The sequence below is a fragment of the Populus nigra genome, chromosome 16 (genome assembly GCF_951802175.1).
Source record: "Populus nigra chromosome 16, ddPopNigr1.1, whole genome shotgun sequence".
Classification (NCBI taxonomy): domain Eukaryota; kingdom Viridiplantae; phylum Streptophyta; class Magnoliopsida; order Malpighiales; family Salicaceae; genus Populus; species Populus nigra.
Window position 1 is genome coordinate 13326912 of NC_084867.1, and position 26346 is coordinate 13353257.

Consider the following 26346-nt stretch of genomic DNA (forward strand, 5'->3'; position numbering starts at 1 on the left):
TTTTGTACCTGCCCTTTGTTTAAAGACTATCATTAGCCTTGTTAGTTTTAGTGTGTGTTTGATATTATGGTGTATAATGTCTTGAGCATTTTTTTTTTATGCAATTAATATGAAAATTCTGTTCTTATTTGATAGATTTTCACTTCTTGACGAACTAAATGATGCCAAACTTGGAAACATAATCAAAGAACAAATCTAAAACACGGGTCTCATTTGGGCCAGTGTGGCCCAGCTGCCTCAATCTTCTATTCGGCCACTGGCAATTCAGAGCCCAAATGTTTTTGGGACAGCAATTTTACCATTACGCAAGCCCAGAGAGATTTCTGCAGTATTCCCAGAAATTAACCACCGTCTTAAACCCACCAATCAGGTGGTGGGTGATTTTCAGGAATCCTATTCGGAAAGCAAGCTTTGTGATTTCCATCTTTACCATACCTCGAGGAACTTCTGAGCCAATGTCGAAGGTGCGGCTTCTGTGATCTTGTCCACAAAGTCAATTGCCTCGAGGAGGATTCACTTGCCTTAACTTTAACTTGCCAGGGGCTGGATTTATGGATCACGATAGTGGATTATGAGCTGGGGGAGCAGCTTCAGTATCGTGACCAAATTTTATTTGTAAACCCTAGGCATGGGTCCATGTAGAGGAAGGAATATAAAGATTTTTCTTTTGTACATCATCCGAGGTAAGGCCAACATACGAGGAATTATAAAAGGTTTCTCTTTTATCCAAGTGCCTTAACATGCTTTGGATCTTCAAGAATGAATTTATGCATCGTTGCTTGATTATGGAGTAAGGAAATAATTCAATTCATATAAGATGATTTGTATGTTACCTATTTATTTTGTCATTTGCGTGACTCTATAACCAATGGACAGTGCTCTTGATACAAGACCTTGATAGCCATCTGAAATGTAATATAATGTAATCAATTATTAATTATATACCTGTTATTCTATATGATTTTTAAGAATTTTTTAATTTATGCTTTATATTGTTGTTCATTAAAGAATTTGAAGAAACCATGAAAATCTTGAAATGTTTTTTCACATGTATTTATTCTCCTGTAACCATATTAGACTAGGCCTGCGATTGCAGAATTTTCAATCAACATGAAAAATAATATTATTAAAATTTTTTTTATTAAAGTTGATCAAATCAAATTTTATTTAGGTTTGATTAGCTTAATTAAATCAATTAAGTTTGATTAGATTAACTTTTAAATTGATTAGAAATAAAATTATTATTATTTTTTTATTTACGTGGGGTGTCCGGGCCAGCTTGCGCGCACCACGACTATTCCTCACGGCCCACTGGACATCCTGCAAGTCCAGGGGCAGGTTAGGCACCGCGGGGGTGACAGGCGTGCACGTAGAGGGTCGAACCCGGGACGGGGACGGAACAAGTCATACGGTTAACCACAGCAGCTAGGCTAAAAAAAAAAAAAATTATTCATGTGCCAAGTTTCGGGCTAATAATTGATGTTATTTTAGAAATAAAATTATTTATGTGCCAACTTTTTTTTAATTTATTTTTTCGATTTTCTGCACTTTTTGTATCCTATTTACTTCTTATCCAAAACCATATCATTTTTTGTTTCTCTCGTGCTGGTACAAACATGCTCTCACCGACTTTAATGAAGTAGCGGTTAAGTGGGTGTTATGCAAAACTTTCTCTTTTATTTTTTAGATATTTTTTAAAAATATATTTTTTTGATATTAAAAATAAAAAAATCTAAAAAAATATTTGTTTTAATATATTTTCAAACAAAAAACTATTTTTTAAATTACCATAAAATACAATCTTAAAGACCGCCTCATAAATTGGTTTGATTCTGAAAGTGTTTTATTAAAGAAGTTTGGTCAGCATCTCAATAAATTAATAATTATTATGTACGCGGTGGATGGTGCTAAAACTTTTGGGTAAACAAGAAATAAAAAATATTAACAGAATATTATAAATATAAAAAATATTGATGAAATGACTTAATTTTATATTTATTGTGAACAAATGAAGATATTATAATTGAAAAACACAATATTTAATATATATCTCGCTTAAAAAAACACAATATTTATCAAACCATGATTTATCCCAGTAAAGATATAATGATTCAGAAATGTCATATTATAACATTGTTTTATTTTTTAAAATTGCCACAAGTATAAACTGTGCAATTTATTTAATTTTTTTTAAAATATCTTATTCTATCAATTTTTTCATTAATTGTACTAATTTTCAAAAAACAATCATAACTTTTATGGCTATTATTTATTTTTTAAGGAATTATGTAAATATATAGTATTATCGTATGAGCTCAAAATAATTATAACATAAAAATTAAGCAAAATCTCCGGTAGGTTTTCTTAAAAAAAAAAAAAAAGCACCCTCCTGCAGATTCCTAAAAATAAAAAGTCTGGTGATCAATAAAGTTGGCTCTATTTTTTATTTATTAGAATTGATGTAAAAGTTAATTTAAAAATACCCTTTATAATATGAAAAAATAAATCAAAACCATTCACAGACAAGATGCATGGATCCATAGAGGGACACCGATAAGTCTCCTCAACTCCCATGTGCAAGGTAGTTGTTGCCCCCAAGAAATCGAACTCAACAGAGAAGACGAGCTCGGCGACTTATTTAATCATATGGGTAGAGTTCTATATTTGGTGGTTGATTTTCCACTTGTCCAAATTAATTAAAAATAAATAAACTAATGCAGTATGACTTCATCGGCACATGGAGGGACCTCCAAGAATTAGAACCAAAATCATGTTCATGGAATTTTGTAGCTGTCACTTTTTCTTCATGTACATATAGCATATCTGTACAATCGGAACTTGTGACTAAATTAGAAGATTAAGAGCTTAGCACTCTGAAATGCATTAAGATTGGATTTTAAAAATTCCAATGTCTAATATCGAATCACAGCAAATCATTCTTGCAAAGCAAACTCCTCGCATGTTTTTTGTAAAAGGGGAGGATAGGATTCAAGGTGGCATCTAAATGGTTAAGTTATGATCAAGGTAATTTAAGTCAAGGATGATTTGCATCGGTTAGTCTATATAGCCAAGGGCCATTCCGTGAAATTTATACCTATACATACTTAAACTCATCACGTAATTAAATTAAAAATGTTGAATCTAATATCTTTAATCTCAGCACAGCATGCAGTTAAACTCAAAAGTATTAATTTTAACACCTTGCTAACCTTATATATAATTGGATTTAACACGTAGCTAAACTCATGGGTATACGATCTGATATCTTGGTAGGCTTACATGTATTTGAGCTTAGCACGTAGCTGAATCCAAAGATATTGCATCTAATATATCACCAAACCCGTATGCATTTGGGTTCAATGTGTAGCTGAATCCAATAATATTAGGTATGACAGCGTACTGGACATAAATGCATTTGAGCTCAACATGTAGCTGAACCTAATGATATTGGATTTGAATCTAGCCATACCCACATGTAATTGGGTTCAACGCGTAGCTGAAACCAGAAGTGTTGGATTTGATATTTCGTTAGATTTACATACATTTGAGCTTAGCACGTCACTAAATTAAAGGATGTGGATGTGATATTCATATATAATTAGGCTCAACGCGTTGCTAAACTCAAGAGTGCTAGGCTTTGAAGTAAGTACACCTATGTTTTTTATGTTTTTAATTTTATATATATATATATATATATATATATATATATATATATAAAAGAACAATTTTAAAATATTTAAGTTATAACTAATAGATAATTATAGCATCAACACGGAGAGCGTAACAAAAATCCTAGATTAAGAAGAAGTTTCGGCATGTCAAATGCATAGCTTAAAAAAAGTACCACATTAAAAAAATATTCTGAATCGGGATTTGAATGAAGTATTGGGAGTATTATGATAGATAGACAAAAAAAAAAAGAAGGAAGAGAGAAGTATAATGGTCAAATATATACTATCCCTCAAGATTATAAGTTAATTTTATCAACTAAATTAATTTTTTATTATTAATATAAATATTTAAATCAATTTATATACATCTCAATTAATTCTTTAAAAACCTTAAAATTTATAAAATGTAAACTAATAATTTCTACAAATCAACCTTCAATTCTCCCGGTTAAAAAACACTCTCGAGATCAATACTTTGGTTGTACGCATGGCTGACCTTTGTACGATGTCTTTCACAATAACTAAGTAGAAAGCTAGGAAACGAGAGTGCTTAGTAAATGATGTAAGGTAAAAAAGATAAATAAAATGGAGCTTCGTACAACTAGAGGATCCATCCACTAATTTCTTGTTTATGTCATTTCTATCACCCAATCCTGTTTCGATATTTTTGAATATTGTAGCAAAATTTATTGAATGCTGGGAGTTCTATCAATTTACTGCAAGCTATAAACATACTTGTACAATATTTTTGGAATGCCATATTATATATATAAAAATTCAATTTGGAGATTACCCATTAAAATCAAAGTTGTTTTTTATTTTATTTATTTTACAAAATATTATCATTTTAATTATTTATTTATTTATTCAGATTAATTTGAACTAACTTATTCAGTTTACATTCCAAATATTGTACAAAATTATTACTAACTTATTCAGTTTACATTCCAAATATTGTACAAAATTATGTTTAATAAAAATAAAAAATGTAATTTTTTTAGAAAAGTAAGAGTCCGTTTGGCTCTGTGGCTGCGCAGTTCGCAGCTGTTTGGTTAAGAAAAAAATTGGGTTACTGTTAATTAGGCCCCACTGAATTTCTGCGTTAGCAACGCACGAAAGGAGAAGCAGCCATTTCTTACTTTTTTCCACTGTTCACGTTAATTGCATTGTTCATTGAACAGTGCAATAACGTGAACAGCGCAAGTGATGCACTGTTCATGTGAACAGTGCAAGAGAATTGCACTGTTCACTTAAAATAGTGAACAATGCAATTCTCTTGCACTGTTCACTTGCACTGCGTGGACTTTTTTTTTTTTTTTTTTTAAGTGTGTTAAGTTTTTTTTTTAACATTTAAAAAAAAAACTAGTTTGGAGTGAATTTTATACATGATAATATTTTATATAATTTTATTACACGCTAAAAAATTATGAAAACTGTAGTTCTTGTCGGATGAATTTTGTACGTAATGGAATTGTAGATAGTTTAATAGAACAATAAATTTTCTCATATATAAAGTATGATTTATTTCATGATGTTACCGCAATAGTTAAATTCACAGTATTTAAATTAAAAACCATCAATATTAATATATATTTTTAAAAATTATTTTATAACTTCAATTTCAAAAACATTCTTAACCAAACACATTAAACTACTTTTTCTTCAACCTCAATTTCAACCATAGTTTTAACCAAACATCTATTTTTTCAAACCAACCACAACTAAAAGTACTTTTTATAAAATAACTTTTTTCAAATCACAACCATAACAGCTACCGCAATACCAGAAATGTCAACCTTGATTTTTTAGCCTTCTTTATATCACTCGATCGTACAAGCTCTATGCTTTATTTCCTTTTGGGTTCCATATCATGATTGTAAGACAAGACATCGCGAAATTAAATTAATTCATTGCTAATTTTGAGAGCTAATTAATCTTAAAACCTCTATTCTCTCATCTTCCTAGGATTGCAAAGTAGCATTAAATTATGTTTAAGAAAAGGACTGCTAATCAAGCGCTATATTTAAACAGGCAAAGGACTGCTATTAAAGTTGTAATTGTTTTACGAGTCAATCTAAGACCCTATCACATGATTCACATTAGTCTCTTGTTGCATGTTACTGTTAAAAAAAATTCAATTTGGAGATTACCCATTAAAATCAAAGTTGTTTTTTATTTTATTTTATTTATTTTACAAAATATTATCATTTTAATTATTTATTTATTTATTCAGATTAATTTGAACTAACTTATTCAGTTTACATTCCAAATATTGTACAAAATTATGTTTAATAAAAATAAAAAATGTAATTTTTTTAGAAAAGTAAGAGTATTTTAATCATTGATCAATCAACTAAACTAAGAAATGTCAACCTTGATTTTTTAGCCTTCTTTATATCACTCGATGGTGCAGGCTCTATGCTTATTTCCTTTTGGGTTCCATATCATGATTGTAAGACAAGACATCGCGAAATTAAATTAATTCATTGCTAATTTTGAGAGCTAATTAATCTTAAAACCTCTATTCTCTCATCTTCCTAGGATAGCAAAGTAGCACTAAATTATGTTTAAGAAAAGGGGCGACACCAAATTAAATTGCAATTCAAATCCCATGTATTTCAATTAGTCAATCAACCCAATTGGGATTCGAGTCAACCATCTCAAACTACATTAAAAGTCTTACCAATCATGCAAAAATCAAGGGATTGATGGATTAATCAAAGTTTTACACATTAGATGCGATGCTTGATTACCCAACACGAACTAGGAAAATGGATCCAAATAATTCTTGCCAGCTAAAAGTCATTTATTAGCCTTTCCAACTAAGAATTTATGTTGTTCTACGTGTTCAAGGAACCAGAAAATGGGCAAAAGCACCACCGCGTGGAGTGTATAATGAGCCGGACTAGCTAGCGATGGGGCCACGAGGACCGTCCACGGTGTATAGAAATTGAGAGGTCATGTTTAATATGGTCCCAAATGTTTCATATTTTGATCAGTTAACCTTTTCACTAAAATGTTGTGCCACATTGGTTTGGATCCTTCAATCTTAAGAATGAAAGTAAATCCACCCAATTGATTATCCAGCACAGCCATGCTTGATTTTCATACTAATAATTATTTGTGATGGTTTTGGAATTTAAGATCCATGTACCTATTTATGTTGGAATTAATCCATCAATATATATATATATATATCTTTTTAATTTATACTATGTTTATTCTTTAAAAATGTTATTTTGGGTCATTTTTGCTAAGCATATTTTAACTTACTTTTATCATAATTTATTTATATATAACAAATTTAGCTATAGCTCAAAGTTTAAAATTCATAACTCAAAATTCATGTCAAACAAGCTCTTAAATAACCACAAATCAACAGTCGTAAAATAAGCCGGTATGCTCACATTTGTAATATAAGGCTTAAAACGACCAAACCCAATAACTTCAGGGACCATTTAGAGTGTAATTTGCTAAAATAATGGTGAGACAATAGAGAAGGTGCGGGGGCCGAGGATGCAGTTTTGTGTGGCGCTTTCTGTGGCAAAATCCGAACGTTGAGAAACGTTTGAAAGGATAGAAAATAAAATAAATATAAAATCGTGGGCTGTTCTTGAAAATAATTTGAAAAGGAAAGCACTGGAAGCCGGTACTTGCGCGTTCTGCTGGATTGACTATTGGCTGTCACTTTCCCTTGTCACCTGCTATATCCAGTAATATAATTAGCCCACGTCACAAGTTGCTCGAATTTTGCTTGTACCGTATCATTCGAGTACCATTTGTGTTTGACTGGACCGGATTAATGTTTAATATAGTTTAAAATAAAATCCGGCTAGGATTAAGTTTGGAATTGCTGGATCAACGGGTTTAATTTAATAACTATACTATAATTCAAATAATAATAAAATAGTTAAAAGCCTAAATAGATGGGTTAATTTAAAAAATATGTATTCTTTCTATTTTATGTTTTAATTTGTCCATTCATTTTCAAATATAATACAGAGATATATTTGAAATTTATATCTTTAGATTTTAATATATAATATAGTTATCATAACACTAAAGAAACTAAGAAAAAAACAGGTATTTTGATGAAATATTACATGTTTATAAAAATTATTTTGGATTTAATTATTATTTAAGCTTTTCATGTATTTTTATATTGTTTTAATGTTTTAAAAATAATTTTTTAAAAATAAAAATATTTTATTTTATTATTATTTTAAAAAAAATTTAAACCGAGATTATAACTATAATTCCAAACAGCCACTAAAACCGGCTTAGCCAGTACCCTGTTCCCAAACCCCACGAAAAGTCTCCAAAACAATGATATTATTAATTTATTCAGGGGGCTTCTCTTCTTACAAAACCAAAACAGAGGCACCTCTCTCTTCCTCAAAAAACCTCAACTTTCCTCTACTCCACGGCAGAGCACTCACTCCCGCTCTCCATCTGCTTAATCAGTTCCTGTTTTCTGTTGACCATGTAACAATCGTTTCACAAAAATCTTGAAAATCTTTCTTCCAGTATTTTCTAAAAATCCAAAACACTGAAAAAGATTCAAGCTTTTCTATGGCTTTGTTCCAGTCCTCTTCAACTTCTCTGTTTCTTTTGATTCACATTGCTCTGCTTTCAACCCTCTCTCTTGCAGCAGACCCAACTGTCTCTTATGACTTCAAGCTCTCTTACATCACTGTCTCTCCTCTTGGTGTTCCTCAAAAGGTTCCCCTTGATTCTCTCTGTAGACTTTATCTTTTCCATTTTTTAAAGCTTTGTTCTTGGGGTTTTTAGGACTTTTAGTGGTTGTTTTTGGCTTATGAGATCTGGTCAGTATGGTGTTTTAGGACATTAGCGTTAATGGCTGTTGTTTCTTTCAAGGTGCTTTGAAGTAGTTTGTTTCTTTCAAGGTGCTTTGAAGTAGTTTGAATTCTCGTAGTCTGTTTATTTTGTTTCAAAAACCTTTATTTTTTTGAAAAAAATGATTTTTATTTTATTTTATTATTTTGTTTTAAATTATTTTTAGTGTATTTATATTGTTTTGATATATTGATTTAAAAATAAATTTTAAAAAATAAAAAAAATATTATTTTAATATATTTTTAAATAAAACGTACATTTCATTACCGGCGCGCGATTACAGTACCAAACAGTCTCTTACTGTTGCTGAACTAGATTAATACAATGATTCTTGGCTAGCTCAAGATGATTTCTCCATGTAGGCTTATTTGCTAGTTCTTGTTTTCTCTATGCAGTAAATTGCATTATTTTCCAAAAAAATTAAATATATATACCATGTTTATCTGTTTTGTTGCTGTATAGTCAAACACTGGGCATTATGGTATATGGCTTTACACAGCTTATTTTCAACTTATCGTTATTTTGAGGTTAATGCTTTTAGTGTTTTGTTTTTTTACCCCCTTTACGTGTTTTTCTTATGCTCACTGTATTCAACTTGTTAAGATATTGTGGAAATGTGTTGGGGATAAAAAGTTGTGCTCTCCTTTTCAAGTAATCCATGGTCTGTGTTCTGTATTTTGCTGCATTATTTACTTATTTGTTAACATATAATTGCAGGTTATAGCTGTCAACGGACAGTTTCCTGGTCCTCTTGTTAATGCTACTACTAACAATAATGTTGTTATAAATGTACGAAATGATTTGGATGAAAACCTCCTAATGACATGGTAGGTTTTTATGCAATAGAATTTTTTTTTTTGGTTTTTGTCTCGTTTCCTATTCTTCATAATTCACACGGAGAGTGATTTTCTGAAACTTTGGGTTTGATGGCTGACTATTTAACAGGCCTGGGATCCAAATGCGACGCAATTCATGGCAGGATGGTGTTCTGGGCACAAATTGTCCAATCCCTCCGAATTGGGACTGGACTTACAGCTTTCAACTAAAAGATCAGATTGGGAGCTTTTTCTACTACCCGTCTCTGAATCTTCAAAGAGCATCCGGTGGCTTTGGTCCATTTGTTATTAATAACAGGGCAATTATCCAAATTCCTTTCGCTCAGCCAGATGGTGATTTTGTACTCCTGATTGGTGACTGGTATACACGGAACCATTCGGTTAGTAATTTGTTAGGAGGTTTACTTTTTTTTTTTCCCCATGCTTTGATATTTTCATGATTGAACTCTAATGGTGGTGATATTTTACATTGAATTTCAGGCGCTGAGAGCTGATCTTGACTCTGGAAAAGACCTTGGAATGCCTGATGGAGTTTTAATTAATGGGAAAGGGCCTTACAGATACAACACAACTCTTGTGCCTGATGGGTTACCTTATGAAACCATCAAAGTTGATCCAGGTTTGTTCTTCAGGAATGGAAAGTGAAATGCTCATTAAACCATATTTTTGTTTGCCTTCGATTGCGCGTGAAACAGTTTTCTTTCTTGTCCATTGATTATCTGTTTTCTTAGTAGCGTAATTGAATTGTTTCATGTTTGATAATCGGTTATAGCCTACTTGCTATTTTATTCTTTCGATTTTAATTTTTCTCATTTTGGTGATTTTGGTGGTGATATTGTTTCATACAATCATTTTCAAGCCCAGAACTTTTTGTACATGTCCATAATTAGACGTTTAACTACTATACATGTTGAATTGATTCAACTATTTGTTATATGTTCATTCTGTGTCAAATATGCTCATCTGCTCAAAGTTTTAATTAGCAATGTATTATGTTTTGCAGGCAAGACTTATCGATTTCGTGTGCATAATGTTGGGACTTCTACTAGTTTGAACTTTAGAATCCAGGGACACAATCTGCTGCTTGTGGAAACAGAGGGACATTATACTGTGCAACAAAATTTCTCTAGTTTTGATGTTCATGTGGGGCAGTCTTGTTCCTTTTTGGTTACCATGGATCAGAATGCTACTAGTGATTACTATATTGTAGCAAGTGCTCGGTTTGTGAATGAATCACTTTGGCAAAAAGTCACGGGTGTAGGAATTCTGCAATATTCAAATTCAAAAGGGAGTGCAACTGGTCCTCTGCCTGAAGCACCAAGTGATATTTATAACCAGTGGTCAGCTATGAACCAGCCCAAGGCCATCAGGTTATTTCTTTTAACTCAGGAGGTCATTTTCTAGTACAATTTATCTATATATGGTCTCAGATATGTCATGTCTAGATACGATTTTGCTTTTGTTTTAAAAATGTAAAAGAAAAAACATCTTTGAGCAAGCACATCCAATGTAAATTCTTGCATTTTATGTTTATAAATTTGTGTTTCTATCCTTTTGTTTTGACATTGGAAAAGAGGAACGAACATCTCCCTGGAATGTTTTAAAGCAAGAGAGGAAAAAACCATCTACTTAGTGAAGAAGGAACAAGGAGATAATGTTCTATTTTGTTTTAAGAGTGTAAAGGAAGAAACATCTTTGAGTAAGCATTTTCAATGCAAATTTTTGTTTTTATGTTTATAATATGTGTCTTATATTGTTTTTACAATTGAAAAAAGGAAAGGATACCTCCCTAGTAATGTTTTAAAGCAGGACAGGAGAAAACTATCTGCTTAGAGAAGAGGAGAAGATTGCTTTCAATTTAGCATTTTTCTGATTGAAAATATTTTCTCATCGATAATTGGAAAACTTTATTAAGATTTTCTGCCCTTTGGACAGCCAGCATTATAGCACGTAAGGCTAGGTGTCATTCATGTGTTGATGCATATGAATGAAGAGCCAGCTGGTTTTATTTCTTTCTGCATATTTGTTATTTAGGTTTAGTGAAGTCATGGTTTTAGCTATTTAGTTAAGACAAATGTTGCTGTTTTCAAATGCATTAGGCAAAATACAACTGCAAGTGGAGCTCGCCCAAATCCACAGGGGTCTTTTCACTATGGTTCAATCAATGTGACGGACACATATATCTTAAGGAGCTTGCCACCATCTACCATTGATGGGAAGCTGCGTGCAACTCTGAATGGGATATCATTTGTCAATCCAGACACACCAATCCGGCTTGCTGACCTCAACCAAGTGAAGGGATCTTACAAGCTTGATTTTCCCAGTGAGCCACTTAACAGACCTCTTCGGAGGGATACCTCTGTCATTAATGCTACATATAAGGGATTTATAGAAGTCATATTGCAGAACAATGATACCAAAATGCAGAGCTTTCACATGAATGGTTACTCCTTTTTTGTTGTTGGGTAAGAATGCACTCCTTTTCTTCTAATATGCTAGCTGTTGGAATTTGGAATTGTCATATAACAATTTGTGGTTCCAAATTCAGTATGGACTGGGGGATTTGGTCAGAGAACAGCAGAGGTTCATACAATAAGTGGGATTCTATTTCTCGCAGCACAATAGAGGTTGGTTTTTCTATCTGGATCATGTGTTACCGTATATGTTGCATGCATATGTTTCTATGTTGTTGCAGGACTATTTTAGTTCTGGAGATTTTCTACATTTCCTTGGGTATCTTTTATCTGCTTATCCATCTGTTGTAAAAGCAGCTTTAATTGATTAGCATGCTAAGAGGATTATTAATTTTTGGAGATTCTGGGATGAACCTTGTATAGTTTTTCAGCGAGTTCCCTTTTTTTTTTTCTGTTTTGTGTTTAGGTTTACCCTGGGGGATGGACAGCAGTCCTTGCTTCCCTTGACAATGTTGGAATATGGAATCTGAGAGTAGAAAATCTTGATAGATGGTATCTCGGCCAAGAAACATATATGAAAATCACCAATCCCGAGGAAAACGGCGAAACAGAGATGGCCCCCCCTGACAATGTTCTATTTTGTGGTGCTCTTGCTTCCAAACAGCAGTACGTATCAGAAACCATTCATAAATCTCTCTCTCTCTCTTGCTTTTTCTCATATGAACAGCTAATATTCTGTTTGCATCTTCAGGGATCGAAGTCACAAAGATTCTGCAGGATCGATTCTCCAGGGCAATCTGTTTTTCACTGTGCTGATGGCGGTCTGCGCCGCAGTTTTGGTTTTCAGTTAAAGGTTTCTTCTGATTGCTTTAGAAGTTGACACTTTTTGTTGTCAGCGGTGAGGACTTGTAGCACACCCCTCATTTAGCTGTGTAGATTAGACATGGAACTTCATTCTTGTTAGTAGAAAGTTTCATGGTGTCATTTTTCATTTGTTTTTTCTTCTTTATTAATTCCTTGGGGAGCTTGGCCCCCCCTTTCTATGTAATTTAGGTCATTGGGGATCTGCTGTCCTTCATTCATCTCAAAGCAACATACTGAACATGATTAAATTGATCCATTTTCTTAAATATCATTTGACTTTACATGCAAGAATTGTATGCATTTTCTTGGATAACATTTTGTGTTTCATCTGGCTTCTTGAATCGATTGTGCCGTGCCCCTTATCCTTAACGAAGAGCACAATCATACCTTTTGCCAGATGGAAATTATTCTGTTCATTAGTGTCAACTGTATCACTGAAGAGGATAATGCGCGCGCTCAAGTGGAATTCTATGTCATGATGGTGGATCTTGACTCTTTTTTATCAAATTGTCTGAACATATTCCTTTCTTGATTCCACTACAAGTTTGCTAAATCATTTGGGTGCCTGTATGCTTTGAGGTACCTTGGGTGATTTAAGGATTTTAATTTCAATTGAAGATGTAAGTTAAAAGGAAGTGTTGTAGGACCAGTTAAATCAAGAACTGTCTTCTTGTTTTTCTGGATTGTAAAACAGGTTTCTGTTTGCAATGATTACAGTCATCTAAAAATCTTGAAAAATCCGTGATTCTTGATTGACTATTAATCGCGTGTTTGTGATCGTGATGGAGAATTCTTTGAAAGTATTTTTTTGAGATTATTTTTAATTTCTTATATCAATGCATTAGAATTACTAAGAAATATTAAAAAGTAATTCAAATGATAAAAAAAAATACATTAAAAAGAAGATAAACTATGCAACAAATAACATTCCAGTTTTGGAATCCTACTTTTTGCTCTGACTCTTCTTCTTCTTCCCTTTTTTTTTTTAAAAAAATTATACAACACAAGGAAAATAATAGAAGATTTACAATGTTCCATCAAAATTCAAAATGTGGTATCATAAATGTTTCTGGCATTTGCCTGTGGGAGATCATGGAAGCCCTGATTCGGTAGGGTTTGGGTTGATAGGGACCAAATTTCCAATTTCTTTCAGATGGGTTGGGCTAGGCCTTTCTAAGCTAAACCCCACACAAAGCTACCAAACTGCAACTTGTTTTGTAAGGAACCCTGGTCAAGGGACAATGCGGAAGGGATGAAAGCACCATGGATCTTGGTCCCAAGAGTTGAGCCATTACTTTCTGATGAAATCATTATGTGAGAATTAAGGGAAACAATAAAGGGAAGGGAACATCAATCAACCAACGGTTGCTTTGATTTTAGCCAGAAAACAGGTTTGCTGCCCAAAACTTTAGAGACTGGTGGGGCAGAAAAAGGCATGGGCTTGGGGATTTGTGGGTGGAAAGAAGAACATAATTAGCAGTCACATGGAATTGTTTCAAGCAGTTCATAAATTATATGATGTTAGCTTCCCTCACAAACAACAATTCTTAACAAAACCCTAATTATTCACTCACACCCCTCAAATATTGCCAGCCACTGACCAAATTTCATGCATGCGCATGGACAATCTTTCTTCAGCTTTGCAGGCGCGCGCTCTGTCTAGCAAAGGAAACACACTGATTGTGTGCAACCACGAACAAGAAAAAAGAAAGATAAGGGTCCAGCTTGTTGAAACAAGGAAATGTCCATGTCAAACATAGTCACTTCACTTGCTTTTCTACTCTTAGGATTTTTTCTGTCCCTTTGTGACTAGCTCTATGATCAGTAGAGAAGACATAGCACAATAAGTATGTTCTTTGGACATATCCATTTATATTTCGAAGTCCATTCATGCTCTTGACTTCATCAGAACTCCACAAGTAAATGATCTTTCCATTAGTGCAAAATACTATATATACTCCTAAGATTTTACTTCAAAACCAATATTTTGGATCTTCCTTTGTAACTTGCACCCCAATATTTTCCACATCTTCTTGCTTAATCCACAGTAGTGTTAGTATTTCTTCTTTCGTGCTTTCACATACTGCTGCTGCTGCTTCCTGCAGCTCTCAACCTGTCAAATTATGAGACCATATTCATGCACGTTTAAGGTTGGTACAGAGTTTTCGTTTGACAGTTTGACGTTAAGACTCATTGGTTTTTTCTTTCTTTTCGTGGTGATAATAATAAATTCCTTTTAGCTTAATTATAGATAATTTGTTTTTTTTCGTTTCTTTTCTTGTTATAGTTCTACTATTTTTTGCACGATGATATGGTCTGCTCTTACACATCATGCAACCAACTACGAAATTTTTTCCTAGATTCGGGTTTCTTATGTTTGAAAAGAACAGGACTTGTCATGTTTTTCTATTCTTAGAATTTATTTTAAATTTAATAATATATATATTAGATGAGAGAAAAATAATAGTATTAATTATTAAGTTTAGCAATTTTTAACATATGCTAGAGTCAAACGTATTTATTTTGAATTGTATGTTGTAGATTTAACAAATAGGAACAAACATTTGAGAATGTTAAACCGGTTTCTAGATTAAAAAATTAAATTTAAGAAGTAATTTTTTTTTAAGAAGTAGTTTCCTAGTTCCAAAGAGAACAAACCAGTGAACCAAAATTTGACTCAATGCCTACTTAGGGTACTAAGCGATTTTATTTGCTTTCGAAGGTGACTTACAAGAATTCAAATCAAAATTTATTTTGTAAAAATACATAAAAATTCAAAAAATTTTCTTGGAGCCACATAAATCACCTCTAATTGGCCGTGTGATATGCATGATTTAGAGTTCCTTGAAATTCAAGATGGTAAATAAAAGTGACAAGTGTGTTTCAGCATAATATGATGTTGAAGGTTTGTGTAGAAGCAAAAACCAATGTTTGGAAACCATGTCTTAACCATTACTTGGCCAGCTTATATGTTTTATGGGTCAACTCATTACTTAACAGTTAACCAAGATTAATTGTTTTTTTTTTAAAAAAAATTTCCTTAATAATGTTTTATAGGTCGACTTGGAGTATAATTTGATATGATAAGGCCTCGTTGTTTTTGCAGTTGAAAAAAGTTTTTGCAAAAAAATAAATCTTTTTTACTTTAATTAATTTTTTAAAATCATTTTAATATACTAATATTTAAAATAATTTTTAAAAATTAAAAAATATTATTTCAATGCATTTTAAAAAATAACATTTTAAAAAGTAATCAGTAAAATATTAACAAACAAATGGTAAATCATTTGAATTTCATTTGGTCAACTATATATATATATATAATTTTTTTAAAAAACAAATTAGCCCGATCAAGGATAGGATTCGAATCGACAAGTTTTCAAGGTAAGCTGTCATCAAAACTAAAGCAGAGACCAACCTCCTTACTGATTTATGTTAGTTTGGTTGATTTGGTTTGTCTATCAATAAAATGGGCCAGACCAAGATTTGATTTAGTGACAAATTGACAAGTCACTTCTTGAATTGTACTTGTCTGCCATGCGTCCTTCGCATCTCACTACCTTTATTAAGTTGTTGATATTTTTCTTATTGACCAAGTAAAGTTAGAGCTTGCTCAATAATTATCTGTTAATTAATCTTGTCTTACATGCATAAATAGTAAATCCCAGCTCTAACAAAAGCTATATCTTCCCAGTGGTACCGATTTTATGCAAAAATCCAGCTGATTGGATTTTTTGAGTGCCTTCCACGCTTAAAAAGGGAGCATATATAATTCACATACGTGCATTTGCCAAACTTCTCAGCAAAGCATGAACTTATCATGAATTTATGATATCATGATATATATTGTAAAAATGCATGCTTTCATCATGCTATATCATAGATTTGTATAGCTGAAATTCCAAGATAAGGTGGTCGGTCCAATAATGTATTTCTTCATCTAAGGCCAGGGCCTTCGGCTTAATTAATGCTACTCATATCCTGCCAATATATAATTAAGAAGGTGATGTCTCGAGCTTGAGTGATCTTATACGAAAATACTACCTCGCACAAATGCGGCAAGAAGAACAGAAAGGCTTCATTCTAATATTTCAAAGTTGAAATTACAGGCAGATTTGATATCGATAATCTCATAGATTCCATAAACAGCACGTACATGGCCGCTAGACCATAGGCTACACAATATTAAACCTTTACGTACTTGCTTGAAGTACTCCCTTTACTCACACCAACTCTCAGCTCCCACAATCCACTTAAGAAACATTTCATCTTACAAGAAATTAAACATAATGGTTTTCGATAGTCTAGTTTTGTTGTATTAACTTAATTTATATATGTGCTATAGCTAGGACAACAACAGTTAAAGCTACATATGTTGTTTTATGTTTTATTATGTACAGGAACTTAATTAAAATCATAATAATTTCCCTTGGCTTTCAAACTGAAACATCCTATGATCAGTTTATGCCATGAATCATAGATTTTGGCTGGATATAATCACTTCCATAGATCAATTTGACAACTGGAGGTTGACGTCGAGGCGTTTTCCTGCACGGATGCTTCTTGCTTATTCAAGTGTGTAACAAGTATGTTTGCTGCCTCGACTGATGATGCGTTGAAAATGTTGTTGCTAGCATTTGGGTGGTAAGTTTCCTTGATCACATCTTCGTGGCTCAATTGAGAAGCAACAAATTTGTCAAGCACTCTCCAGTCTGTGACTTGATCAACTGCTTGCTCATGATTGCTGCTGTTGTTACCATAGATGGTGGGAAATCTTTTCTCATGTGTTTGTTGAACGTGATCTTCTTGTGTGAGTGTTGAGGATTGAAAAGTGCTTGTCTGGTTTATGTCTAGGCCGTATGCAGCATTGATGGAATTGCAACTTAATGTAGGAGCCGATTGCAGAAGTTTAGGACTTTGTAGAAGTGGGAGCTGGAGGAAGTGATCATGAGGGATTTGGTACTGAAAATCCAGCTCTTTCTTGCAGGAGTAAGGGAATTGATAACCTAAGTCAGGCTGGAAGTTTTGCTTTGGTGAATCCAAGTCATGCATGAATGCAACTTGATCATCATACCAGCAAACTGATTCATGCTCACTCACTTTTGTCATCGTTGGAATTCTCTTCTTGAACACCCTACACACAACCCAACCTTCTTCCTGCAACAAAATTACATGTAAAAAAAAACTTTCACACTCGAAAAAAATTGTGCAGCTATGGTTAAGACTTAAAAATTAATGGCTTACAAGAAAACACTAAATGAAGAAATTTTTATGATTATACTTGCCTGTGGAGTCCCATTTTCATCTGTTTCAAGTCTGTACTCATGCATAATCCAGTCCGATTTCTGTCCATTCGGAGCTCGACCTTTATAAAAGACTAAGGTCTTCCTCATTCCGATCAAGTCGTGCTTCGAATAAATTGCCTTGTCTCTACCTGTTGCTTTCCAAAATCCTGCAACAGTGGCTCTATTTGTGCGAGTCCCAGTAGGATACTTCTTATCTTTGTGGCTAAAAAAGTACCATTCATTTTGCTCCTCGGTTCCTATTCGGCACAGTTCTGTTTATATGCAAAAGAAACATATACTATATAGTTAGTGAACTTTCATGGTCTCCAAATATTCTTGAAATAGGGTATTTGCAAGAATTTTATGCAGTACCACCTTGAAGATCCCATGGCTCAATCTTGTAAAGCTCGACATCCTTGATGACATCTAGGTCAATCGTTCTCGAATTTACTTTTTTTCTAAGGTAGTAATGGACAAGTTCTTCATCTGTAGGATGGAATCGAAAACCAGGAGGAACGTGTGTAAAAGAATTCATATTCTGATCCTGCTAGGCCTTGAGTCCTGCAATCCAATTATCACGCCACATTAGCATGTGCATATTTTCATCCAATTATCAAATTTATACAAGAAGAAAATCCATTTTCATAATTAATGGATTTAATTATAAGCCTTATTTTGGGTTTTAATTTTACTTTAAAGATTCAATATCTTTGATAGTTACTGAAATGCATAGCATTGCAAAACCTTCCCCTTTTTTTATTAGAAATTCTGAAAGGGGTGAAGATCCAAGAAAAATATTGTATATATACACTAGCAATTTCCTTGTAAAACGTAGAAAGTTATTTTTTCAAATATCAAATTATACTTGGGTTGAAGGACTTATTTTCATAGATTTTCCAGCTTTTCTTAATATTATTCCTGATGAAAAACCAAGAATTTGTGTAACCTGCCAGCATGTTAATTGGCTGACTCTCCCTCCCTTAAAATGAAAAACAATAATTCTCCAAGAAGAAATTTAACAGGAGCAGCATTAAATGAATAAAATTAAGTCTATCCTTCTCTTCTCCATCTGCATAACTGTCATATGCACATCTCATTGTTCAAAGTTCATTTTAAATGAAGTGCATTTTTCAAGTTGTAATTTATTTTGATTAGATCATCTCAAACTAAAATCTTTTTTTTTGAACTTGCTATTAAAACAAAAATCAGGGTAACTATGATGCATGCCGCCAAACACCTTTTGTTCCCTTGATTTCTAGATTGGAAAGCTTGGATGAAGAGAGAAAAACCTCAGGCCATATGCTGGAGAATGAATTAGTTTATGATTATATATGTAAGAAGTTCACTATTTCAGCTCTCTCTTCTGCACAACCATATAAGATAAATTAAGATATGAGCTCCAATCTACATTTATAATTATCAATTTCTAATAATATACTAAAATTTGTTTTTGGTTAATGAATACAATATGAGATACACACACATACATCCCCGTTTATTGACAAATTATTTAATCATGTGGATATACGGTAAAAATTTAAAAACTTTTTTTTTCATTTGTCAAAATTTTCATGGTTGAAAACCCAAAAACTGAGCAATCTTTTCTGGCCATAGAAGCATTATTTTCTTGGTCACTTCTCTTGTAAAGGGTAAGCTAGCTGGGGAGATATTGTATGACGTAAACTATTTTTCTATATTAAAAGATGTTTTTGGCATAGAAACAAAACAATCATTTACAAATAATATGAAAACAGAAGAAACTTCAAGAACTGTCACAAAAAACAATATTTTTGTCACAAAAAACAATATTTTTGGCCCAAGAATTGAAAATATAGATATAAAAAGATAGAAATATATTTGTTTCAATACATAGAGGCAAAACAATCATTTACATATTTATGATATAATATTGGAATGAATTTATGTATTTTTAAAATAAAAAAATAAAAAATAAAAATATTTATGATATAATATTGGAATGAATTTATGTATTTTTTTCCCTTTTTTATCATTTTACTGTGTGTAACTAATAAAAAAAATAGTAAACTTGCGCGCAAAAAATATTGAACCGAGTAAAAGGAAAACACTCTTACCATGTGCATATATATGTTAAGACCAATTAAATCAAAATATCTCCAACTTTTTCTATTTTTCTTTCTTCTTGAGGTCAAATGATATGAAAACACGTTTTCGTACAAATGATTAATGGATTAAGGGTTCTTATCAAAATGGAAATTAAAGGCAAGATTGGAAGGGAATATCAATTCTTTCAGTGTAATTATGAAAAAGGATAATGTAATCATGAAATAATATTCAACTGGTTGAATGAATTAAGTACTGAATTTAGGTTTTCTTATTTAGTACTATATAGACATCAACCAAAGGTTTATTTTTTCTAGCTCCATTTTTATCATACCAAAAATGATTGCAGTAAGGTGAACAAAAAAAAATTGCTGTAATATTTCAACACAAAATTAAAAAAGTCTCAGTGCACATGAAATATTTCTAAAGAAGATTTAGCCATTGAATATGCTGCTGAGATCTTCTGGCATACGAAAAATTAACTTTCCTCTTCAATGAACACGCATGTGATGATAATTTTTTGGCAAAGCCATAACCATCATGCAATATCATTTTTATGATGCAGAATTATGGACATTCCATTAATTATATGGAACAAGCAATATTCTAGCCCATAAAAAGGTGTAAAATATAAAATACCAGATCAAACATATGTGATGAATGAAATTGTACTGTTAATCATGATTAATAAAATGCACTAGGTATTTCAAGATCATGACAAAATCCTTTTTAGCTATATATATATATATATATCCTTTTCTTTTTAATTTTCAAGAAAAAATTATTTCTCAGATTATTAAGATCTGTATGAACATCGACCTTATTGATTTTTTCATCAATCCTTTTTCCAAATTTCATTTTCATCAAGTCTCAAACATGAAATATCATTGATTTTGTTTAGAAATGATCCTCGGATTATAATATTCCATGCATAAGCAAAAAAAAAAAAATCAAGAGAAGAGAGAGCTCACGGATCAAAAAACCAAGATCGTCGATCTCTAGTCCTTCTAACCCACAGAGATCTGTATTGTTGACTGAAACTTCCTTGAATTCAACAAAGCAAAACCCTTTTTTCTCCAAAAGTAGAAGGATAAGAGTATAAGACAGAAACTTTTGGCTGCTCTAGCTCTCAACTTCACTCCAACTATAGAGGAAGCTCCTAAAATCAGACAAGGAAACAAGACAACAAAAGCACTTTTATAACCTCTCCTTGGAAATTGAACCCCCTTTTTTACTCCAGCCAAAAAAATGTGCTTGTCTAGTTGTCGGATTGGATCCCAAGGAAGTCAAATAAAGAACAGCACACACTCTACAAGGAAAAAAGCTGAGGAAGAGAGGAATGGAAGAAGGGATAACGAGTAGGGTTAAATAAGAGAGAGAGAGACCAAGAAAAGAGAAAATCCTAAAGGCCAAATATTGTTATCATCAATGATTCATAAATGTTATTCAACATCATAAGCTCTCGTTATCGAATTGAGCTAGATTGGTGGACAAGATTTGGGCGGGAAAAAGGTGGCAAAAATACAAGGTTAGCTAGCTAGGTAACCCCAAAACGCCTCCTCTCTTGATCTCTCTACTTCTTCCTCTACCCGCAACTGATAGAGACCCTACTGAGAAGAGAATCCAGCACACACGAAGAAATAGAGAGAGAGAGAGATATATAGAGGGGTGATTAAATGGTGGAATTGTCAAGGGATAAACTCACTGAACAGACCAATCAAGAAAGCTTAAAAGAGTAGCTAGAAGGCCCCAAAAAGAGAAGAAAAAAAAATGGTGATGATATTGGTGCAGGTGACGTAATGGAACAGCCACCAGCCAAAAAGTTACACACAAACTACATATCATCACTCTCTATTTCTTTTATTTTTCCATGAAAGTGGCATGGTGGCCCTTGCTAGCCCTAAACTCCATTCCTAGTCCCTACCATTTCTTAGAAGTCTTAACTGTGATAAAACCAGAATGATGATGTTGGATCTACCATGGTCTCTCTATCACAGTATTGTGGTCCGGCACCAATAGGTGTGGCCATAGAATTGGCTACTCTTTTTCTTTAAACCTAGGGGTAAATAGATTGGTGAGTTTTATCATCACCGTGATAATTCTTAGTCTGGGCAAGACATGGATATTTAATTTCTTGATGTGATGCAAACGTTTTTTTTTCTATAAGATTGAACCATCCAACTTGTCTATACATTATGGTTAATTTCATTAAATATGATCTATTTGGAATTGCTGAATTATGACCTCTATGAGCAGATTTCAATTCCTATATATATCCAATTCCTAGCTAGGCACTAAGTATTGCTAGTCACATACCAAATGGCAACCTCAAGCTTTTTCCTCTTTTTTTTTTTTTTTACATGAAAGGAGATTTCATTTTACTTCATTGAATGCTAGGATGTCTGTAGGAGTCGTGCTGTTTTTTAGCTATATATGAGGTGCTATCTTCAAGGAGATTTCACTGGTGTTCTGGCTGAAGTAACCGGTGTCCAAATTATACCAATCCCTTGAATTTTGAATGCTAATTTGTTTAATTTATAACTTGTTTTTCCATCCTAATATAAATCTTAACTCTAATGATTTACGTAAAAAAAAATACCGTTCCTTTTGGTAAAGTTCTTTATATATTTAAAAAATTACTAAGTTAATAAGAATTCGATCGATTTTTAATAAAGCATTTATGGGAATGAAGGCATGCCACAGCCCTCAAGGAAACTACTATAAAAGTTCCCCCCTGCTTTAAGAACTGCTGAGAATTTTCAACTATTTTTTAGCCTAGCTTTTAGTGTTAATTTTATTGTATCCATCTTAGTTTTAAAATTTGACCTTACTGATTCGAGGCTGGAACCAGGTTAGGTTAAAAAAAAATAAAAAAAAAACCTGATATGACCCGGTCAAAAACTCAGTTACAACTTATTGATTTTTGTTTTTTTATTAAAATAATATCGTTTTAAATTTTTTTAAAAAAAAATTTATTCAAATAACCTAGTTAAAACTTAAAACTCGGATCAAGTCTAAAATATATAGGATACATAAATCCTTTTGTATGTACGAATGAAGTTCTTATTTGAGCACGCACTCATCGTCATCTCCTCCAACTAAAAGTTTCTAACTTCACCATTATAAAAAACAAATCTCCAAGATACTGAAACACCATTTTAATAAAACTATACCGTAATAGAACTTCACGTAATTTTATTTTTTTTGTGAAAAATCATAACTCTACTATATAATGCAAATTAATTTGCTGACATACTAAGAAGCATAGTTATATAAAACTTAAATTAGGATAAAACTCAGGTTACAAGTAAATTAAAAAAAATTTCTTTAAAAAATAAATATATTAAAATATTATTATTTTAATAATTTTTTAAAAAAAATTCTGAATTTTAACTAGATAAAGCATGATTCCATTAAGTCACCAAATTAACTCATATTTTTTTTTATTGAACCAAAGAAAATTTTTTTCAACCCCAACTAGAAATCAGCAAGAATCTAGGTCTTGACATGCTGGACGGGTTTAAGTTTTATATCTATGCTAAGGAGTAGTTTAGGCCCTTTTACATTATAATTTAATATTATTTAACGTACCGGTTTTGCTCGTGACCGATACGTTTCCATGCTCACAATCATAATGTCTTTTACTTTTACTTTTGTTTTTAAAACGTATAAAATAGTCTTTCAGCTTGGTGTCTTGCTACGGGAGCTCAAGCCCCGTTCAAGTTCCAGCCAGTCCCCTTTTACCCCGTTCCGTTTTGGATTCAGAGTCTTTTTGGCAATTAACTAGGCAAGTAGTGTCCAAGGTGGCTGGATTTGGTTGGTTCGTTATTTCTTTTCTTGTCTCTCAATGGGTTTTTTTTAACCATAGTTTCTTCATGTTCGATGCCAAATTAATTAGTTCTTGAACTCAAACTTTCATTTTATTATTATGTCTAATTTGGATATTTTAAGATTTAGTTCTTCTATTGTGTTTTCAATTGAATTCATGATTTGATATAAAAAAAATCAAAAGAGAATTTTTTAGGAACATAAATAAATCATAGTTCTAGTTCTAGTCTATAATCAACAAAAATCCAATTTAAAATAAATTTATTAGCGAAAGTTTATTTATTTTTGTATTTTTTTATATATAAATTCATCATTAAATAGGCAGGACTGATCAAATAAATATTTTTTTCATTATGGTGTCATTGCTTTATAATAAATTCAAATTAGATTTATCATTACCAATGATAGTTGGTTCAAGTAGTTCGACACTTATTTTTTTTAAATAAGATTTTGATTTCAAGTCTATATCATTATTGGAAGAGCTTTATCTCTTAGTGGATTATCCCGGTTCGACTGGATTAATTGAGGTTCAGCGGACTTTTAGATACTGGGGTTTAGAATTTCAAGAATACAAAGATCAATGAATCTTATACTATACAATGGAAAATATCCTTCATTTAGTATAATTATAATCGAAAAATCATTATCTTGAAAACTTGATTGTTGCTTTACTACATGTAGCTAGTTATCATCGATGACTCGGTCATTAGGCTAAATTTACTCCTAATTTACTTGTATAACATGTGATGAGATTCTAAATAACTTATCATAGACTTGATTTTGATAAATACAATAATTCAAAGTACCAAAAAAACAAAAGTAAGTGGAATTGCCTGTTCATGTTATATCCCCAAGACAGAGTGACAATCCTTAATAGTCACTACTGCTATATTCTTACGGGTGGGCCTACGAACCGGCCAATGGCTTTTGAGAAAGGGACGACCCCTCCGAACTACAGGATTATGGAAAATTCTATGTGAAGCCGGCTAGATCTAGGTGAGCCAAGCAGATTATGTTGGCTTATGGGTCCCACTTGAGAGAGGGAATGATGGAGCCTGAGGTTTCACTGTACTTGGTAGCGGCTCGCGGTCCGGCCTGGGCTAGCCACTATCATTAAGCTCGCAACTTGCAGGATCGTATTCTTTGCTGGCTTGTTTCTGCGGGACCTACTTATCGCAAGTGGGTTCCACATTAAACACGTGAATTTTATTTTGTGTACTTTATTTTTTCCCAACTTTTTACCTGCAGTCTCTATTTTTTATAAATTAAGTCAATACAAAGTAGAAAACTTTTATCAGCATAGTTTTTAATCACAACTCGGGCGTATGAGAAAAAAATTCTAAATTATAGGTTAATTGAATTTTTTTAATTTATAAAAATTAAAAATAATATTATTTTAAAAATTAAAAAAATCAACTAATTTTAACCAAATTTTAATTAGATTCTTTTAGTTTAACCAGGTTACATGTTAATTAAAATTTTTAATATTGAGTTAATTTTTCTTTATTTTTATTAAAATTTAACTTAATTTAAATTGGAGTTATAAAATCATGGGTAACTTGGATTTCAAATCAATAATTTTATATACTGATTTTGTATGATTGATGATGCAATAAACACTCTAAAAGCATCTTGATCATGTTACGTGGAAGCTATGTGAATTTGTTTATGAAATTATGCAAATGAAGCAACGAAAACTCTTTTATTCGTTGCTCTAATGATGCCATAAGAAATTTGTTTAATAATTCTCATTAAAAATATTTTCCGTCAATCTTTTCTTGCTAAATTATGTATATTGAGAAAAGCCTTTCTTGTTTTACCTTGAAAAATTAATTAATTAAAAATATGATGTGTGATTATAAATGAATTTAACCTTAATTACTTGTATCATCTAATGCATTTAACTTCTTATTTATTTTAACAAAAATTAAAATAGCATTCGATTCGATTTTATCACTAGTAGGGGAGGGGTTTTATCCCATTCTTGATTGACCTATATTACTATTACTATTACTATTATTATTATTATTATTATTATTATTATAAATGAAGATTTATTCATTTTAGATCTTAATTATTAAGGATTGAATTTTTAAGTTTTTTAATAATAAAAAATTAGGATGGAATTAATGTTAAATGAATAAATCCTTCATCCAACTTATTTAATTCAATTAAAAAAAAGTGAATGTATTAAATATTATTTTACTACAAACATATAATTTTTTTTTGTATTTGTTCATCTATAATTGATTAACTCGACAACTTAATTTTATTAACTAGTCGAGTAGAATTAAAGTAGCCATTAATTTTTTCTATGAAGTGAACCAAAAGTTTCAAGCATATGATCAAATAGTAACCTCACATCACTTCCACCCCAATTAACATCATCTCTCAAATTATAATCAAATTTAAATAAAATTAATTAATGGTAACCTCACATCACTTCCACCCCAATTGACATCATCTCTCAAATTATAATCAAATTTAAATAAAATTAATTAATGGTAAC

The 26346-nt window shown here is 31.9% G+C and overlaps 2 protein-coding genes and 1 long non-coding RNA gene across 3 annotated transcripts; 2 read left to right on the forward strand and 1 right to left on the reverse strand.

Moving 5' to 3' along the window:
- Window positions 1–8025: 8025 nt before the first annotated feature.
- Window positions 8026–12933, forward strand: LOC133675138 (monocopper oxidase-like protein SKS1). The gene is made up of 9 exons (XM_062096426.1): window positions 8026–8393; window positions 9246–9355; window positions 9474–9744; window positions 9845–9983; window positions 10368–10734; window positions 11464–11829; window positions 11913–11991; window positions 12245–12444; window positions 12530–12933. The coding sequence occupies exons 1-9, from the start codon at window positions 8244–8246 to the stop codon at window positions 12627–12629; spliced, it is 1782 nt and encodes a 593-aa protein (XP_061952410.1). The 5' UTR covers window positions 8026–8243; the 3' UTR covers window positions 12630–12933.
- A 1293-nt stretch (window positions 12934–14226) lies between these two features.
- On the forward strand, window positions 14227–17908 carry LOC133675604 (uncharacterized). Its single transcript, XR_009835447.1, has 2 exons — window positions 14227–14792; window positions 16337–17908. It is a non-coding gene; the product is annotated as an uncharacterized LOC133675604 (long non-coding RNA).
- LOC133675603 (NAC domain-containing protein 7-like) lies at window positions 16707–21691 on the reverse strand. Its single transcript, XM_062097028.1, has 4 exons — window positions 20981–21691; window positions 18303–18488; window positions 17928–18199; window positions 16707–17799 (listed from the first exon to the last, which is right to left on the reverse strand). Exons 2-4 carry the CDS (start codon window positions 18460–18462, stop codon window positions 17140–17142), a joined length of 1092 nt encoding a protein of 363 aa, XP_061953012.1. The 5' UTR covers window positions 18463–18488; window positions 20981–21691; the 3' UTR covers window positions 16707–17139.
- Between the last annotated feature and the right edge of the window lie 4655 nt (window positions 21692–26346).